Below are 18259 nucleotides of genomic sequence, written 5' to 3'. Positions count from 1 at the left end.
TATGTGTATTTTGGATTCTGCAAATGTGGTAGCCATATTTGTTCAACTACAAGATAACGACCTCTGATACATTGTGCTGAAACATGGCCATGTTGGGTCAATCGATAAAGAATTTTCATTGAACTTGTGTTTTCTTTGGACTTGTTATTTTAGTGTCTGTTTTTAGCCACCTTTGCACTTTTTGGGTTCTTTGTATAGTCTACGGAGAGTCTCATCAGGCAATACCAATCATTGTTGAGGGTCATTTAGTCAATCATTCTTTCTGTCCATCCATCCATCTGTCTGTTTATGAGCAAACAAATAAATGTACACACTAGTGAAATGTCGGCAGGAGTCCCCATCTCCTGTCTGCAAGGACTGCTGGGACTAAGGGGAGTGGAAAATATGAAAATGGATCTGCAAAAGGTGGAAGAATGGTCTAATGTTTGGCAACTAAAATTCAATGCAAAGAAGTGCAGAGTGATGCATTTGGGGAGTAGAAATCCTAGGGTGATGTATGCGCTGGGAAGCAAGAGGCTGATGTGCACAGATGGGGAGTGGGATCTTGGGGTGATAGTATCTGAGGATCTGACGGCGATGAAACAGTGTGACAAGATGGTGGCTGTTGCTAGAAGGATGCTAGGCTGTATAGAGAGAGAGGTGTAACCAGCAAAATAAATGAGGTGATGTTGCCCTTGTACAGGTCTTTGGTGAGGTCCCACTTGGAGTATTGTACCGTATCTGGCTAAGGATATAAGAAGGCTTGAAGCAGTCCAGAAGAAGGCAATGGAAATTATAGAGGATTTGCACCAAAAGACATACAAAAAGAGACTGGAAAACCTGAACATTTATTCTCTAGAGGAGAGGACAGGGGTGATACCTCTATTATATGCAAATCTGCGTCATGCAGATTCATTAGGGATATCTTGAAAACCCGACTGACTGGGAGGGGGATCCCCCAAGACAAGTTTAAAAACCACTGATCTAAGCAGGTTACAATCACTGATTGATTGTAAAATAGGGCTAGCTACATGTATATACATAGTAGATGATGACAGGTAAAAGACCTGCACAGTCCATCCAGTCTGCCAGATAGGATAAACTCATAGCATATGTTGCAATATAACACAAAAAAATGAGGGTAATCAAATTATCAAAGTTGATATGTAATATGCACTATCATTGATCACCTAAAAATATTTTATAAGTCTCAAAATATGTTCAATTCATGAATATGACTTATACAAAGTGAACATTCAGACCCACAACTTTATCCCAGTGAACAAAGATCACGGAGTAGCTGTGCAGAGAGACCATCATAATGTTCACAGTCTCACCCACCAGAACCAGTACAGAGCATACAATAAACCAAATCTGTGTAGAAAAAAACTGTAATGACTTATCTTGGTTTATGGTGGGAAACAATCAACAGCTGCTCCGGGCAACTCCTTAAAGTTACAACAACATGCAAACAGATTCACCGACCCCCCCCCCCCCAACCCGGGTTTCTAAACTAAACTAAACTAAACCTTAGGTTTGTATACCGCACCATCTCCGCAAGCGCAGAGCTCGGCACGGTTTACAGAGGTTGAGAGGAAAGGAACTACAAAGATGGATATAGGAGAGGGACTGAAGATAGAGAGAGGACAGGGTACTAGAGAACGGGGGGTGATTAGATTTTTGAAAAGAGCCAAGTTTTCAAGTGTTTGCGGAAGGATTGGAAGGAGCTAGAATTTCTGAGCGGGGATGAGAGGTTGTTCCAGAGTTCGGTGGTTCTAAAGGGGAGGGATGTTCCAAGCTTTCCTGCGCGGGATATACCTTTTATAGATGGGAAAGATAGTTTCAGTTTTTGGGAGGATCTAGTGGAGAGTGGGTTTGAGGAATTCCAAAAGAGTGGGATAACGGGGGGAAGGACGCCATGTAGAATCTTGAAGGCTAAGCAGGCACATTTATAGAGGACTCTGGAGTATACTGGGAGCCAGTGAAGCTTGGAGAGGAGTGGGGAGACGTGATCGAACTTGCCTTTTGCGAAAATAAGCTTGGCCGCGGCGTTCTGAATTAACTGAAGTCTATGGAGGTTTTTCTTAGTTAGGCTTATATAGATGGAGTTGCAGTAGTCCAGTCTAGAGAGGATGGTGGATTGAACGAGGATGGCGAAATGAGAATGATGAAAGCAGGATCTTACTTTCCTCAACATATGGAGGCTAAAGAAGCATTTTTTTTCCAGGGAGTTGAGGTGATCATTGTAGGAGAGAGAGGAGTCTAAGATGATGCCTAGGACTTTGCTTGAAAACTCAAGCTGAAGAGTGGGGCAGGAAGGTAGTGGGATGGAGGTGGGTAAATGATCTGAAATTGGGCCGAGCCAAAGTAGCTTTGTTTTGGACTCACCGGTTTTGGACTCACCGGTTGGCTTCATCAGGAGGGGTACTAAAAACAAAACAAACCAAACATCCTATCAGACACGTGTTGTGGGTCTGAATGTTCACTTTGTATAAGTCATATTCATGAATTGAACATATTTTGAGACTTATAAAATATTTTTAGGTGATCAATGATAGTGCAATATAACACACACATTCTTGATCTTGATCTGTCCTTGCCATTTTCAGGGCACAAACTGGATGTAACTGCTCTTTTTTGTGTATGTGTGTGTTTATAAAATGTCCCTATCTCTGATGCAAAGTGCCCTATATACTATGTATTTTATACAAGACTTGATACTCTGAGCATTTTATAAAAATTTGGACTGCTTTTACATGGGCATACTTAAATGTCCGCTTGTCCACTCAAATGACCTATACAAAGTTACATTCTTTATCTTTACTTCTGCTGTATACGATCTGTAGAAAATTAAGCCAGTCTAGAGACTGTTTCAGATGGATCTAAAGACAGCTGGCAGAAGCTATTAAGAGGTACTTCATGATAGACCCTTTCCTTTGAGAGGTGATTGAGTGTAAACGCAGTCTAGCATAAATGAATCATTTGACATTTATTAGTTCTTGTGTATGAAGTGTGGGATATAAAATTGGAACAGGGAAAATCCTTGGGAGCTAATTAATTTGGAGGCATTAAATATTCATTATTAGTACTAATCATTTGATGCAATGATTAGTTTAAATTCTGTTCATGTTGAAATGATCTTATATAATAATCACAGTATATCATCTTTAGTTACATAATTTGTGCAAGCAAGGGAAAATATACAATTATAGGATTGCTGTGTTAAGGAGGAGGATAAGTTACATTTTTATCAACTCTGTTAAATTTGCTCTGAGTTGGTCATATAATGCCATGACGTAGTTAATTTAAATATATTAATTTATTTAAAAACTTGTACCACGCTCACACATAAGCAATCCACATAGTACATCTATAACTTTTAGACATATCTGCATCTATTAAAAAAATATATATATATAATTTTAATAGATGCAGATATGAAAACCTTCTATGCTTTAATTTTAGGACTGAAATTTATTATTCCCAAAGCTGACGTCGGAATACAGGGTCTCGAAGCACTCCCTGAATGGGCTCCATAGAAACTATTAATGCAACGATGGCCCTCCCTGACGAATACGGCACCGGTAATCCCCACCCCTCTAGCAAAAATTGGCAGGAGGAATGTCCATTCTCTCCTGCCATGCCCCCCCCCTCCCCCGGCAGAAGAAAAAAATGGCACGAGGTATTTCCACTCCCTCATGGCCACATTGCCTTTTGAATTGCTCAGTATGGGATTTGGGCACACCTTGCTTTATGGTAGCGCGTAGCAAAATATGCACGCAAATCCAAATTGGCACCAGCTAGTGCTGATTAGCACTTAATTATTGCCACTAATTGGCTTGTGAGAAACAGAGAAAATGAAGGCAGCTAAAATATCTATAGTGTCGTATAGCTCAGTTTAATATGGCTGAATCACCATTATATTGAAGTAGGAAGCTGTAGTATGGTAGTCATGATTTTTCTGTTATTTATGTACCTTCATCTTTTCTCTCCTTTCCAGCAAGACCTCTGCACCTTTCTGATTTCAAGAGCCTGCAAGAATTCCACTTTGGCCAATTATTTATATTGGTATGTTGATACAATTTAAAACGTGGAACAAGTGGTACTTTAGGTCGGGTGCAAACTTTTAAGCCCTCTGAGGACCAAAAATATTCACTGTTCTTGAATGTAATTTGCCTTAAACTATTGAGAAAAATTGGAGCTAAGTCCAAATTGTACATGATATTTTGAATTGCTCTGTCAGCATATACAGTAGAAGAGATATTGAACTGCAATCCTGGATGGCTATAAACAGGTAAAGTTATTAGGATGTTCTTAATGACTATTCTTGTATAGAGCAAATCTTTAACTCATCACCTACCATTACCAATGGTTTAGCCAGATTTTGGGTGTGCATATGGGCAGAATGTCCTTCACATAAGGACATAAGAATAGCATCTAGTCTAGTATTCTGCTTCCAGCAGTGGCCATTCCGGGAAAAGCAGTGGCTTCCCTCATGTCTTTCTCAATAACACACTATGGGCTTTTCCTCCAGGAAATTGTCCAAACCTTTCTTAAAACCAGCTATATATTCTCGTTCAAATATTCATCCAAGTCCCAAACACCCAGAACAAGACCTTTTGGATGTGTGAGGGGCCAGCAGTGTGGGGCACCTTACAGGGTACTGCTATGAACTTCACAAAAAGGGTGCCACATAAACATCTCACCAGAACTCCCTTATACGTTATGGAGAGCCCCACCAAAACCTACTATACTCACCTGTCTACAACCCCAATAGCCCTTATGACTTCAGGTGGCACCTATATGGCAGTACAGTAGGGTTTGGGGTTTCTTTGGTGGTCTCGCATTTTTCACCGTGAATGCCGTGATTAGAGTGGCTTATGGGCCTGGGTCCTATCTATGCTTCACTAACCCACCCCCACTGACTACTTAAGCCACCTCTATGCAGTTCTACTAGACTTTCCTAAGCTAGGTGCTGATGTTCTGGAGGCAGGTATGTACGTTTCTATTCCGATTTTTATGGCGGTGTGAGGTGTCGGTGATCACTGGGGGAGTTTGTGGGGGTCTGTACTTTGTGTTTGCAATGGTTATCTGGTTACTTTGGATACCTTCTGGGCATTTAGACCTGTTTTTAGATCGCCTAAGACACAACATATAAGTTCCGTCTAGGCAGTCTCATCAAACTAAGTCTCATCAGCTAAGTCTAGGTTGGCCCACATCCCGCCCTAACCCTCCTTTCAGCTCTAGGCGCACAGCAGGATTGAGAAGTCTAAAATGTCTCTGGATACATCTAAAAACCCATTTTGATTATCGGCACTTGGACGACCAGTTAAGTTGTCCAAGTGCCGACTTAAGTGGGTTTTTAGACATAATTTTCTTTCAATTATGAGCCCCATAACTTATATAATACTATAAATTAAGTACAGTGATGCCTTGGAATCCGAACTTAATCCGTTCCAGAACCCCGTTCGAATTCCAAGACAATTTTTCCCATTGAAAATAATAGAAAGTGGGTTAATCCATTCCTGGGTCCCACAAACTCAAATTTTAACAGGATTTTAAGGGGGGGCGTGGCTTAACGCGAGCACGGATGGAGGTGTGATCGTGAAGCTCCTCACCATCCAGGCAATGAAATAAAAAAAAAAATTATTTTTCCTTCAAAATAATTATATAGAAAATATATATATAAAAAGCTGAACAAAAGATACAAGATAAAATCCTAAATTGCGGCATTTAAAGAGAGGTATGTGCTGACAAGAGTCGGGAAAGCAGAGAGCCGTTTGTGTTGGCGGTTACATAAAATTGAATACAGCGCTGAAGTACATGTTTATATTCCGACCAGATACAAAAAAAAAATAATAGCTGATAAGAATCGGGAAAGCAGTCTGTGTTTTCGGAGGTTTTAAGAGGCTTTAAAGCAGTGCTGAGACTGCGAGATGAATGTGAACTGAAAAAAAAAAAAGCTGATAAGAGTCGGGAAATAGAGAGTTGTCTGTGTTTTCAGCGATTTCAAGAGACTGCGAGATGTATGTTTAATTGAGAAATTGTAAAGAAAGGTTGTGTTCTGACAAGATATAACTGTAGAAAAAAAAAAAACTGAATTGCTACATTTGAAGCGTGATATGTGCTGATAAGAGTCGGGAAGACAGAGAACCGTTTGTAATGGCGGTTTTATGAAGTTTGAATGCAGCGCTGAAACCGCGAAGTAGATGTGAGTGATCAAACAGTTTGGCGAAATTGTGGGGAAAAAAAAAGGAAAAAAGTTTATATTCTGAACAAATATAACAGAAACAGAAAAAAGCTGGTAAGAGTCAGGAAAGCTGAGAGCTGTCTGTGTTTTCAACAGTTTCAAGAGGCTTGAAAACAATACTGATACAGCGAGATGAATGTGAATGACCAGATAATCTGATTGGGAAATTGTGAAGAAAGATTGTGTTCCGATCAGATATAACCAAAAAAAAAACAAAAAAAAAACCCTGAATTACTACAGTTGAAGTGAGATAAGTGCAGACAAGAAACGGGAAGGCAGAGAACCAATTGTATTTTTGGCGGTTTCATTAAACTTGAATGCAGCACTGAAACCGCGAAGTACAAGTGAGAGATCAAACAATTTGATTGGAGAAATTGTGAAAGAATTTGTATTCTGACCAAATATATTAAAACCAATTGTATTTTTGGCGGTTTCATTAAACTTGAATGCAGCACTGAAACCGCGAAGTACAAGTGAGAGATCAAACAATTTGATTGGAGAAATTGTGAAAGAATTTGTATTCTGACCAAATATATTAAAACCAAAAAAGGAAAAAGATTATTCTTTGATAAAAAAGGGGATTAAAAAAATTGAGAGAGAGGAATACTTGCATTTTCTCTCAATAATTAAGTGCCGAAGCGCTGAAGACAAATAAATATCAGCTTACTAAAATAAATACTGAATTGAATATTATTTTCCTCTGACAAAGCTGCGATTGGGCTTGTGAGAGAGGAGACAGAGAAAAGGTTCAACGGAACTTTAAAAAACTGAAACAGCAAGACATTGAGGAAATTGAGAGACGCTGAGAAAAAACAGAAGAAAATTGCTTAAAGTTGGTCAAAATAGGAAAAATAACTCTAAAAAAAGTGTTGCTCTCCTTAATCAGGGCTGCGATTGGGCTTGTGAGAGGAGAAAAAAAGTTCCCCTACTTCATTGAAAAAGTGAAAGTGAGAAAAGAATTTTCAAACTGACATAGGTAAAGGAAAAGAAAAGAGCTTAAAAAGAAAAATTTCTACTTCAAAAGATAGAACAAAATCTTGGAAGAAAAGAGATTAAAAACCTAAGAATACCAAATCTAAAAGACTAAATACAAGAAATAATAATAATAACCAAGAAAAATAAAACAATAACATGGCAAGTACCAGACAAAACAAAAATGAGGCTGGTACATCTGCAAAAAGACAGAAACAAGAACAAATAACTCCAAGCAAGATACCACTTCCTATCGAAGAATCAGACACATTAAGCAAAACAGAAGTTATGGAAGAACTAAAACAAATCAAACAAATGCTCAAGGAAACTATAACTAATATGTCGGAAATGAAAGAAGAAATTTTAAATATTCATAGACAAATGGAAGTTAACAACAAAAGAACAACTGAACTAGAATCAAAAATGGAAACTATAGAATGTGAATCAAAAAGATGTAAAAACGACAACCTGGAATTAAATAAATTAAAAGATCAACTGGAGGACTACGAGAATAGAGGAAGAAGGAAAAACATCAAACTTTTTGGAATACAAGAAAATTTAGAGGGAAAAAATACTATCCTTTTCCTTGAGAATCTAATTCCAAAAATACTACAGTTAGACTTGAAACAACCAATTGAAATTGAAAGGGCGCATAGAATCCCAATTAAAAATTTAGAAAACAAAAACAGACCAAGACCAATAATTTTCAAAATGCTGAGATACCAACAAGCACTAGAGATACTAAATGCAGCAAAAAAAGATAAAAACCTAAATTATAAAGGATCAAGATTATGGTTTTTACCAGACTTCGCCAAAAACACAGCAACTAAAAGAAAAAGACTACTAGACATGAGACCTCTACTAAAAGAAAAAGGATTTAAATATGGTCTATACTACCCGGCGAAAATGAGAGTGTCATCTGGAGACAAGTCCTTATATTTTGAGGATCCCGAAAAACTAAAAGATTTTCTCTCTAAACCAGAACCTATGATATATTAACATAATACATTAAGATGGTTTTGAAGACTCTATGAAAAATTAGAAAATATAACATATCGAAATATTTGAAGAAATGGAGGAAATACAATACAAAGAAAAGACAATAATAATTATATGAAAGAAAGAACAGAATATAGGAAAATTATTAAATAATACACTGCATATATGTTTAAAATAATTATATGTTGAAATCATAATACTAAGGAAATACAAATTAACATATTGTTAAATGGATAATGATACATTAATAAAATGTTATGGAAAATGATTAAATAAATATAAAAGATCAATATAGATAGATAGAAGGGAAATTTGTTTAAACAATTGAATATTGATTGCCTGGAATGGGGAGAATGTTAGGATTACAGTTCCAATGTGTATCCTTAAGCAGCCAATGTATTGGGAGGGAAAGGGAGGGATAAGGAGAATATTTATTAGAATAATTAAGGGAGATACATTAGAGTTAAATATGTGTGTCATGAAGAAAATTTTTTGGATATTAAATATGAAAGAGGAGAGGAAGAATAAGATAATGAAAAGTATTAAAATATATAATGTCTTTTAAAATATATTCTATTAATGTCAATGGCCTGAATCACGTAATTAAAAGGAAAAAAATATTAACATTTTTAAAAAAACAAAATGCAGATATTTACTGTCTGCAAGAGACCCATCTTAATATGAAGGAATCACAGAAATTATCAGGTGGATGGATAAAAGAATGTTTTTTTGCTCCAGCAGTGGGTAAAAAAGCAGGGGTTGCAATCCTTATTAATAAAAAATGTATGGCCAATATAAAGGTAAAAAATTCAGATCCACATGGAAGATGGATACATATCGATATAGGTATGGGAAATGATACCCTGACGTTATTTAATATATATGCCCCTAATTCGAATCAATCAGAATTTTTCAAAAAGCTACAAAATATGTTATTACCACTGGCTGCCTCTAATTTAGTGGTGGCTGGAGATTTTAATGCTGTAATGGATCCATTATTGGATAAAAAACCAGGTAAAAATATTAAATCTTTAGGTCTAGATAATTTAGTTCGATCATGTGATTTGAAAGATATATGGCGTATTCTTCATTTTAATGATCAGGAATATTCCTTTTGTTCACAGGTTCATAAATCATTTTCAAGAATAGATTATATTTTTGTTTCAACAAATAAAGTGCAACAAGTGATTAAAGCCTCCATTGATCCTATTATCATTTCGGATCATGCGGGAATATGGATAGAATTACAATTAGATCAATTAGAAAATAATAGACCTCTTTGGAGATTTGATAATGCATTGCTTGTGGATGACAAATTTTTGAAAAATTTCAAAACACAAATTAATGAATTTTTTCAAATAAATTTAGTGGAAGATACATCTATAGAGAATGTATGGGATGCATTTAAAGCAACTATGAGGGGTAATATCATATCATATTCAGCTTTTATTAGGAAACAAATTAAAAAACAATATATAGAATTAGAAAAAGAAATAAAAATATTAGAAGCTAAATTGATAAGTAAATGGGAATATGAAGTTTTGCAAGCTCTTTTGAAAGTAAAAGGTAAATATAATGAATTAACTTCAAAAATGATAAGAAAAGATTTGTTTTCCAAACAAGCAGTGTATTATGGAAATTCTAATAAGGCGGGAAAATTATTAGCAAATTATCTTAAGGCAAAAAAAAGGAGAACTAATATTAATGGAATAAAAGATGATAATGGTATAATAACAAATCAAACAAATATAATATTAAAACAATTTTTAAATTTTTATAAGGATCTATATTCTTCCGAACCTTATTTGGGGAAACAAAAAGATGGAAAAAAATTTTTAGATTTAATAAATGGACCTAAGATTCCTGATCATATAAAACGAAGTTTAGAAGAACCTATATCATTAAAAGAATTAGAAACAGCATTGAGATCTCTTAGAGTTGGATCCGCTCCAGGTGGTGATGGTTACACAGTAGAATTTTATAAAACATTTCAAAATATCCTCTCCCCACATTTATTAAAATTATATCAGACACAACTTATAAAAGGTAATATAAAAGGTACTATGGCTGAATCAATAATAATTGTTTTGCCTAAGCCAAATAAAGATCCTACTTTGGTTTCGAACTACAGGCCTATATCTTTGATAAATGTTGATAATAAAATTTTGGCGAAAATTTTGGCTTTGAGATTAGCCAAAGCTCTCCCACATATTATAGATATACATCAAACGGGTTTCGTTGCTAAAAGACATTCCTCCAATAACTCTAGACTATTATTTCACATGCTAAACTTGTCAAAAAAAATGGATGAACCGGCTTTTACAGTTTCATTAGATGCTGAAAAAGCATTTGATAGAGTAGAATGGAATTTTATGTATCAGGCTTTAGAATGGTTTGGTATAGGTTCTGGATTTATACAAATGGTAAAAACTTTGTATAGCTTCCCAATTCCAAGATTAAATATTAATAATAAGATATCTGATGGTTTTCAATTGCAGAGGGGAGTTAGACAAGGATGTCCGTTATCTCCTTTGTTATTTGATGTTGTATTAGAACCCTTATTGTTAGCAATACAGCAAACGAGGGAGATACAAGGTATTCCATATTCAGATATGGAATATAAAATTTCGGCTTATGCGGATGATATTTTGCTTTATTTGAGAAACCCAGAGTCTACCTTATCTTCTTTATTGGAATTAATTGATAAGTTTGGCAAATTTTCAGGTTATAAAATTAATTGGAATAAATCTGAAATTATACCCTTGAATGTTTACTGTGTAAAAGGATTATTTGATATTTTTCCATTCATATGGAAAGAAGAAGGATTTAAATATCTAGGCATTCAAGTTAAAAAAACAATTGAAGATACTGTAAAAGAAAATGAAAAATATGTATTAAAAAAAGTTACGGAGTTATGTGAGCAATGGAACCCATTACATATTTCTTGGTGGGGAAGAGTTCAAACTATTAAAATGATGATGTTGCCTGTAGTTTGCTACCAAATGAGTATGATACCTATTTATTTTCAGGGGTCCTTTTATAAAAAGCTTAATAGAATTTTAACAAAATTTCTTTGGCTTGGTAAAACACCTAGAATAGCTTTAGTAACCTTACAAAAATCAATTAAGGAGGGAGGGGTAAATTTTCCAAATTTCTATAGGTACCATCAAGCCTATATTCTACGTCAGGGTATGTATTGGATCCTCCCAGAACTTATAGATAATGCACCAGATTGGTTATATTTGGAATGGCGCCTTATGTTTCCCCTAAATTTAGTTCATATACCAAGTATTAATATACCTAAAAGATACAAAGAAAATAAAATAATAATGGATACTTGGAAAACATTGAGATTTATTGATAAATTAACACCCATCCCAATATACAAATCAACTAATCAATCCATATGGATAAACTCCAAGATCAAAATTGGCGGAACTCAAATCCTTTGGAAGAACTGGATTATTGCAGGCATTAGATCTCTAGACGATGTTATTTCAGAAGGTAAACTGCTGGATTTTTCACAATTGCAACATAGATTTGGTCTTAATAAAACACAAAGTTTTAAATGGTTGCAATTGAAGCAGGCCATTCAGGTTGGGTTCCCTGAATGGAAATCATTAAACAATCAATATAGTTTAAAGTTCTTATGCTTTAAAGCAGACTTCCTAGGACATCAAGCCGCATTGTGGTATAAATTAATATCTGGATATTTAATTAAAAAACCAAAAAATGGTCTAAGAGACATTTGGAGCATTGAGATTGGACATCAAATTAATGCATCTCAATGGCCACTAATTTGGTCTTGGAGAATGGGATGTACAGTGTCAGCGTCTATGAGACAAACATGGTTCTTTTTATTACATAGAGCTTTTTGGACCCCTACTCGTTTGCAAAAACTAGACAGTTCTAAGTCTAATAGATGCTGGCACTGTAATCTAGAACCAGGGACATTAGATCATTTATTATATCATTGTCCTTATATTAAAATTTTTTGGAATTCAATTTGGCCACAAATTAATAAATTAATGGAAAATCATATTGCAATATCATATGATACAATTTTATTTGGAACAATGATGAGAAAAAAAAGTCAAATTTCACCAGAAAATAATAAGCTTTTATTAATTATGACAGGGGTTGCCATTCAACATATAACTAATAATTGGAAAAATTACAACAACCTAAATTACACATTTTGGTGGAATACAATATGCCATATTTTTAAAATGGAAAGAATAATAGCAATACAAAAGGGGACATATAATAAATTTATAAAAATATGGGGGCCATTGACAAAATACTGTAATAAATAAATAATAAAATACTTTTTCTTCTTTTCTTCTTTTAGAGATTTTTTTTTTTTTTTTTTTTTTATGACACACATATAGGGGGGGTAAGGAAAACAATTTATATATAATATATTATAATATATGATACAAAATGTAACATATGATTTAAAAATAATAGAAGGGAGGGGGGAGGGAAAATGAATAAATTTATCCAGAATATATTGTATTAGATATAAATATGTTATTGAATAATTGTATTCTAATATGTTGTATACTTTTATAAAATTTGAAAATTAAAAATATTATATTAAAGCAATAAAAGGGTGGGGGGAGGGTGAAGGGGAAAATCAAATTCAGACATACATTGTGTTAGATATAAAAGTGATACCATGCATTTATCAAATGTATTTTATTATTATGTACACTTTTTGTAAAATTTGAAAATAAAAATATAATGGAAAAAAAAAAACAGGATTTTAAGGTAAAATATTAACAAATATTCCAAAGCAGCATTCGGATTCTAGGGCACAAACACACACATGCAATGTGCAGGGTGTTCGGATTCCAAGACAAAATTTACTACAAAAAGAAGTTTGGATTCCAAGTCGTTCGAGTTCTGGGGCGTTCGGATTCTGAGGTACCACTCTATTGGTGTCTTTCATCAGATAAAAAACATACTCAAAGATAGAAACTTCAGAGAGTTGTTTGGATGGAGGAGATAAAAATACTTGTATGAGTTGCTGCATCCCAAATGCTTCCTATCACAGGACAGAAAACAAAAAGCTGAAGAGAAAATGGCATTATCTTTTTTTCTTGAGACACAACGACATTTGAACATATAGGTTCTAGAGAAATAGTTGCAGTATCTCTCTCAACGCCGTTATTAATGTTTCAGGACATTGTTATTTAAGAAGTCAGCATAATATATTGACTTGTTTTTCACTAAAGTGAAATATAGTCAAACCTTGGTTTGCAAGTAGCGCGGTTTGTGAGTGTTTTGCAAGACGAGCAAAACACTCAAGCAAACTTTAACTCGCAAAACGAGCATTGACTCGATTAGCGAGTGAGTACACCCCAAGAACCGGCTTCTCTTCCCCCGCGGCCCACCTCCAAACCCTTACCTCCTGCGGACACCGGCACCAGATGAGAGGAGCAGGAGGCTAGCGGCAGAGAGCAGTACGCATCCAGAACAGGAAGTACTCCTGCAGGGTCGGGTTGCGAATGTTTAAGGGCCGTAGGGTGAGGCCGGGGGAGTAAAGGGCACCTCCATGTTATCGGCCTCAGTTAGCAGCAGGGCCTTGGGGTTGCTCTCCAAGTCCTTCAGCTGCAGCATGCCGGCTGCAGTTCCAAGCTCCCCTCCCACCACACTGCGACTGTTTACAACCAACTCACTTCCAACCTCTCTCCCTTTGGCCCACATCACGGACGTGGCTTCTCCGCACAATGCGTTAGTTGAACATTGGAGAGAATCATGTTAGCTTCCCAGCCGCCAGATTGGAATGCTTCTCCTGACGTCGCCTCAGTAATTTTGCATGCTAGGTTTGAATGTTGGCAGCGCAGTAAAGGTAGCCTGATGAGAGTGCTTAAATGTGGAGGGGAGAAACCATCCGCCCACCGCACAAGGAGGAGGAGTGTGTGGCGCAGTGGTTGGATCTACAGCCTCAGCACCCTGGGGTTGTGGGTTCAAACCCCGCGCTGCTCCTTGTGACCCTGGGCAAGTCACTCAGTCCTCCATAGCCCCAGGTACATTAGCTAGATTGTGAGCCCACCGGGACAGAGAGGGAAAATGCTTGAGTACCTGATTGTAAAACCGCTTAGATAACCTTGATAGGCGGTATATAAAATCTTAATAAACTTGAAACTTGAAACAAGCACAGGCAGCTACCAGGGGTAAGTGTGCGGCTGCCATTCTTTCCAGAGTTGTGGGTTAAGCTTGGTACAAGAGTCAGGGAGGTGGGTTGGCAGTGAGGGGCTGGTTTGTGCTTAGAGATAGGAAAAAAAGAGGCGGGCTGGAGGTAGAGGAAGGCTTTCTTGAGCAATAATGCATTGAGGGAGGAGGGAAAGCTGTTTGGGGGCCAGCGGCTGATGCTGTGTTCTCCGGTACGGGTGGATTAGATGCAGAAATACAAAATATTGGAGTGGGGAGTACTGCAGTAGATACTGAAAGTTTCCAGGGGAGGGTGAGCTTTTATTTGCAACATAGGCCTGTTTTGGGGATGTGGAACAAATTGTCCAAGTTTCCATTACTTGCTATTGGGAAAGTTGCTTTGATATACGAACACTTTGGATTACGAGCATGCTCCTGGAACGGATTATGCTCGTAAACCAAGGTTCCACTCTACTAGGTTGAAAGAGTGGATTCTCCATGTCAGCAGACATGGAACATTCAGGAGAAACTATCTGGAAGATATAGGCCCTCTTACTAAGGTGCGCTAAGCATTTTAGCGCGCACTAAATCAACGTGTTCACTAACCGCTAATGCACGTGTTAGCGTTTAGCATGCACTAAAAAGCATAATGCACCTTAGTAAAAAAGGGGCATAGTTTAATGATTGAAATGGCAATTTATTTAATCACATTGGTTGTGGACTGTATATTTAATGAAGTCCCAATAAAAGCTATGCCAATTAACTTTTTTTTTCCTTGTCCATTTAAAGGTATGTCATAGTGGAGTGTGAAGACCAAGATACTCAGCAAAGAGATCCAAAGACCCATGAAATGTACTTGAATGTCATGAGACGGTTCAGCCAGGCATTATTAAAGGTGAGTCAGCCCCAGTGAAATGCAAAATAATATGGAAAATACAGTTATTGAAAGGATAAATATATCTACTTTAAGATACAGCTGACCCTTTGTGTTCCTTTTCCTTTGTGATATACATCATCTCATACTTTTTAAGAGCCATTGATTTATTTTAAATAATAAGATTTATATTAACCGAATTAAGTTAATATGCATTATTGAGTAGTTCACTCAAGTTAAACCTCATTTTGTGGCCTTTTAGTGCAAAAAAATTCAGATACAGTGTACAGCAAAATAAGATGCATGCGGTGCAGTGTAGTTTATTAATTTGTAAAAGCATTGATGTGGCTTGCATTACCAGTTTTATTAAAAGGAAGTTCATTTTCATCCTGGCAACATCAGGGATTACTGAAGGGTACAGTTTCTAGGTATACAGTGGACTCTACAAACTCTCCTAGAAAGTGCCCGCAAACACTCCCACTCATACTTCCTACCCAAATTATGGAGCGCAATCCCACCAACCATTAGATCACTGACATGCTTACTAAACTTCAGGAAAGCGTTAAAACCCACCTTTTTACCTGACTCTTGCAAACACGCCCCTAACCGCTGTTTCTACCTCTACAAAATTATTCTGCCACACTAAATGTGCCCTCCAAAATTATTTTGCCACACTAAATGTGCCCTCCACTTGACTTACAGGCAGAACTAAGGGCTCATTTTACTAAGCTGCAATTGCTGCGCATGCTAAACCCGCGCTACGCGGCTAGAATTAACGCCAGATCAATACTGGCATTAGCGTCTAGTGCGTGCTAAAACAGCTATCTCAGCTTAGTGAAAGGAGCCCTAAGTCTCGAGGCTAACACTTGGTGCAAAAGTAAGCAAGATATGCCAAAACCATAAATGCCAAAATCTGTCCTTTACTTCGAATGTACAGTCAAACCTCAGTTTGCTAGTAACGAGGTTTGTGAGTGTTTTGCAAGACGAGCAAAACAATTTCGCAAATCATGACTCACAAACCGAGCGTTGACTCAATTTGCGAATCCCCCCTCAAGCAGGTTTTTGGAGAGTTGAGTGGTTGATTATAGTATGAAGCGTGTTCCTACTTCCTGTGTTATGGCTGTTTCCCCCTTGATTTGGGTTTACTTATATATTTAATGCTCTTTATGATTGGAAAATCCTGAATGATATTTGCTCTGTTCCCTTGAGTTGATTGTGTTTGTGTAAATGGAATTATTCTTCCCCTCCCCCCTTTACCAGTGATTTCCAGAATCCAATTCAAATGCTCTTGCCTGGCTTTTAAGATTATTCACGGCATCCTTCCTTCCCTAATCCCACTTTCCTTCAACTCCTCATGCCCTGACTCCACCAGGACCGCCCATAAATTAAAACTATCCTTCCCCTCCCTACATGGTATTCTCCACGCAGGTAAACTGGGAAAATCACTTCTTTTCAAAATCACAGGTCTCTGGAATGACCTTACTATCCCGCTGCAGAACCTGAGCTCCCTCCATTTATTCCGCAAGCAACTAAAAACCTGGCTCTTCTCTAACATGTAATTTCTTTTTTCCCTTACTTTTCCATTCGATTTATAAACTTATGTAAACCTTTTCCTACCCTTTCTCATTTTTAAGTTCTTGTAAACCGTGCCGAGCTCTACTTCTGTGGAGATGATGCGGTATATAAACTTAAGGTTTAGTTTAGTTTAGTTTACCGTGTAGCCTGTAAACCGCCTTGACTTGCCTGTCAGCTAAGACAGTGAAGAATGTGTGAAAAAAACTGTAAATATATCATCAGTGGCCTGTCTGCATTGATAATTGAAACAGTCTGGAATATGAAAATGGTAATGAGTAACTTTGTGGTTCTCATGAACTTATTATATAGCCCGTTCTCTAGCTCTCATAAGCTCAGGATATAAGTTCGATACTATTTTATTTATCTATTTGTTTTCGCTTTAGCTTTTGTCTTGAGAAGTGCATAGCTCCTGGCAGAATAAACAAAGGCTCTGAAAAAAAAAATAGGGCATAATGATAGCATAAAGAACTAATCTATTCTTCTTCTCCTCTCAGGGGGATAAGTCTGTCAGGGTGATGCGTTCCCTGCTGGCAGCTCAGCAGACATTTGTAGATCGACTGGTTTATCTAATGAAAGCAGTGCAGCGTGAAAGTGGGAATCGTAAAAAAAAGGTATGCCTAGCCATCAAGTCTTCTTCCTTATGATCATCAAATTCCTTTCGTTCTTCCTTGCTTCCTTCTCTTTATGCTGTCACTTTCAGACACCAACACTTTATAATAGACGACGGCAGAGCAGTAATACTCAGGACCTGATTTATACAAATGTGTTTGGTTTTTTTCCTTTAGAGGCACAATTTGTGAAAAAGTTCATCATTAATCAAGTCCTAAATCTTTATTAGCAGATGTGGATGGACTTGGCTTTTAAAAAAACAGATTTGAGCTGGCAGTACAGGAGTGATCTATTTACTCATCAAATAGCAAAACATTAACATTTGCACAAGAAACACTGAATATACCGTGTTTCCCCAAAAATAAGCCCTAGCATGATTTTTAAAGGTGCTCCTAATATATTCTTTTGTATGGTTATTGAATGAACATAAGTGCTTACTTTATTATTATTATTTGTATACTGTTCTGCACTTTTTGTTATGTTTGAAAATCACTAATTATTAAAAAAAAAAAGTGCTCCTAATAAAAGCCCTACCCCCCACCAATTTTTTTTTTCTTTTCTTTTGGTTTTTTTATGCTGCTTTTGTTTTGTTGAATTGTAATTGTATGTATTATTTATTGTGATTTTGTTCCCCGCTTAGATTTGTGGATAGGCAGGTTATAAATATTTTTAAATAAATAAATAAGCTCTAGTTAAGATCAACCCCCGAAGCCCCTCCTGAATGTCCTTGACACTCCCCAATTCCATCCCTGACACTAGTGCTGCCTGATTTGGCAGCACTTTCTTCCCCTCCCCCATGTGCAGCATCTTTCCTCCCCTCTCACCCATCCCCTTGTGCAGCA

General features: G+C 36.7%; 1 protein-coding gene across 1 annotated transcript in view; it reads left to right on the top strand.

Annotated features, from left to right (window-relative positions):
- Positions 1-18259, top strand: part of PIK3C3 (phosphatidylinositol 3-kinase catalytic subunit type 3) — a 329375-nt gene that overhangs the window by 163563 nt on the left and 147553 nt on the right. The window contains exons 13-15 of the mRNA XM_033935321.1: positions 3980-4047; positions 15149-15254; positions 17303-17419. Of these exons, the coding sequence (XP_033791212.1) occupies positions 3980-4047; positions 15149-15254; positions 17303-17419 (291 nt within the window). The remainder of the gene's footprint in view (positions 1-3979; positions 4048-15148; positions 15255-17302; positions 17420-18259) is intronic.

The sequence above is a fragment of the Geotrypetes seraphini genome, chromosome 1 (assembly GCF_902459505.1).
Source record: "Geotrypetes seraphini chromosome 1, aGeoSer1.1, whole genome shotgun sequence".
In the NCBI taxonomy this organism is placed as follows: domain Eukaryota; kingdom Metazoa; phylum Chordata; class Amphibia; order Gymnophiona; family Dermophiidae; genus Geotrypetes; species Geotrypetes seraphini.
This window is presented reverse-complemented; position numbering and strand designations above follow the sequence as displayed.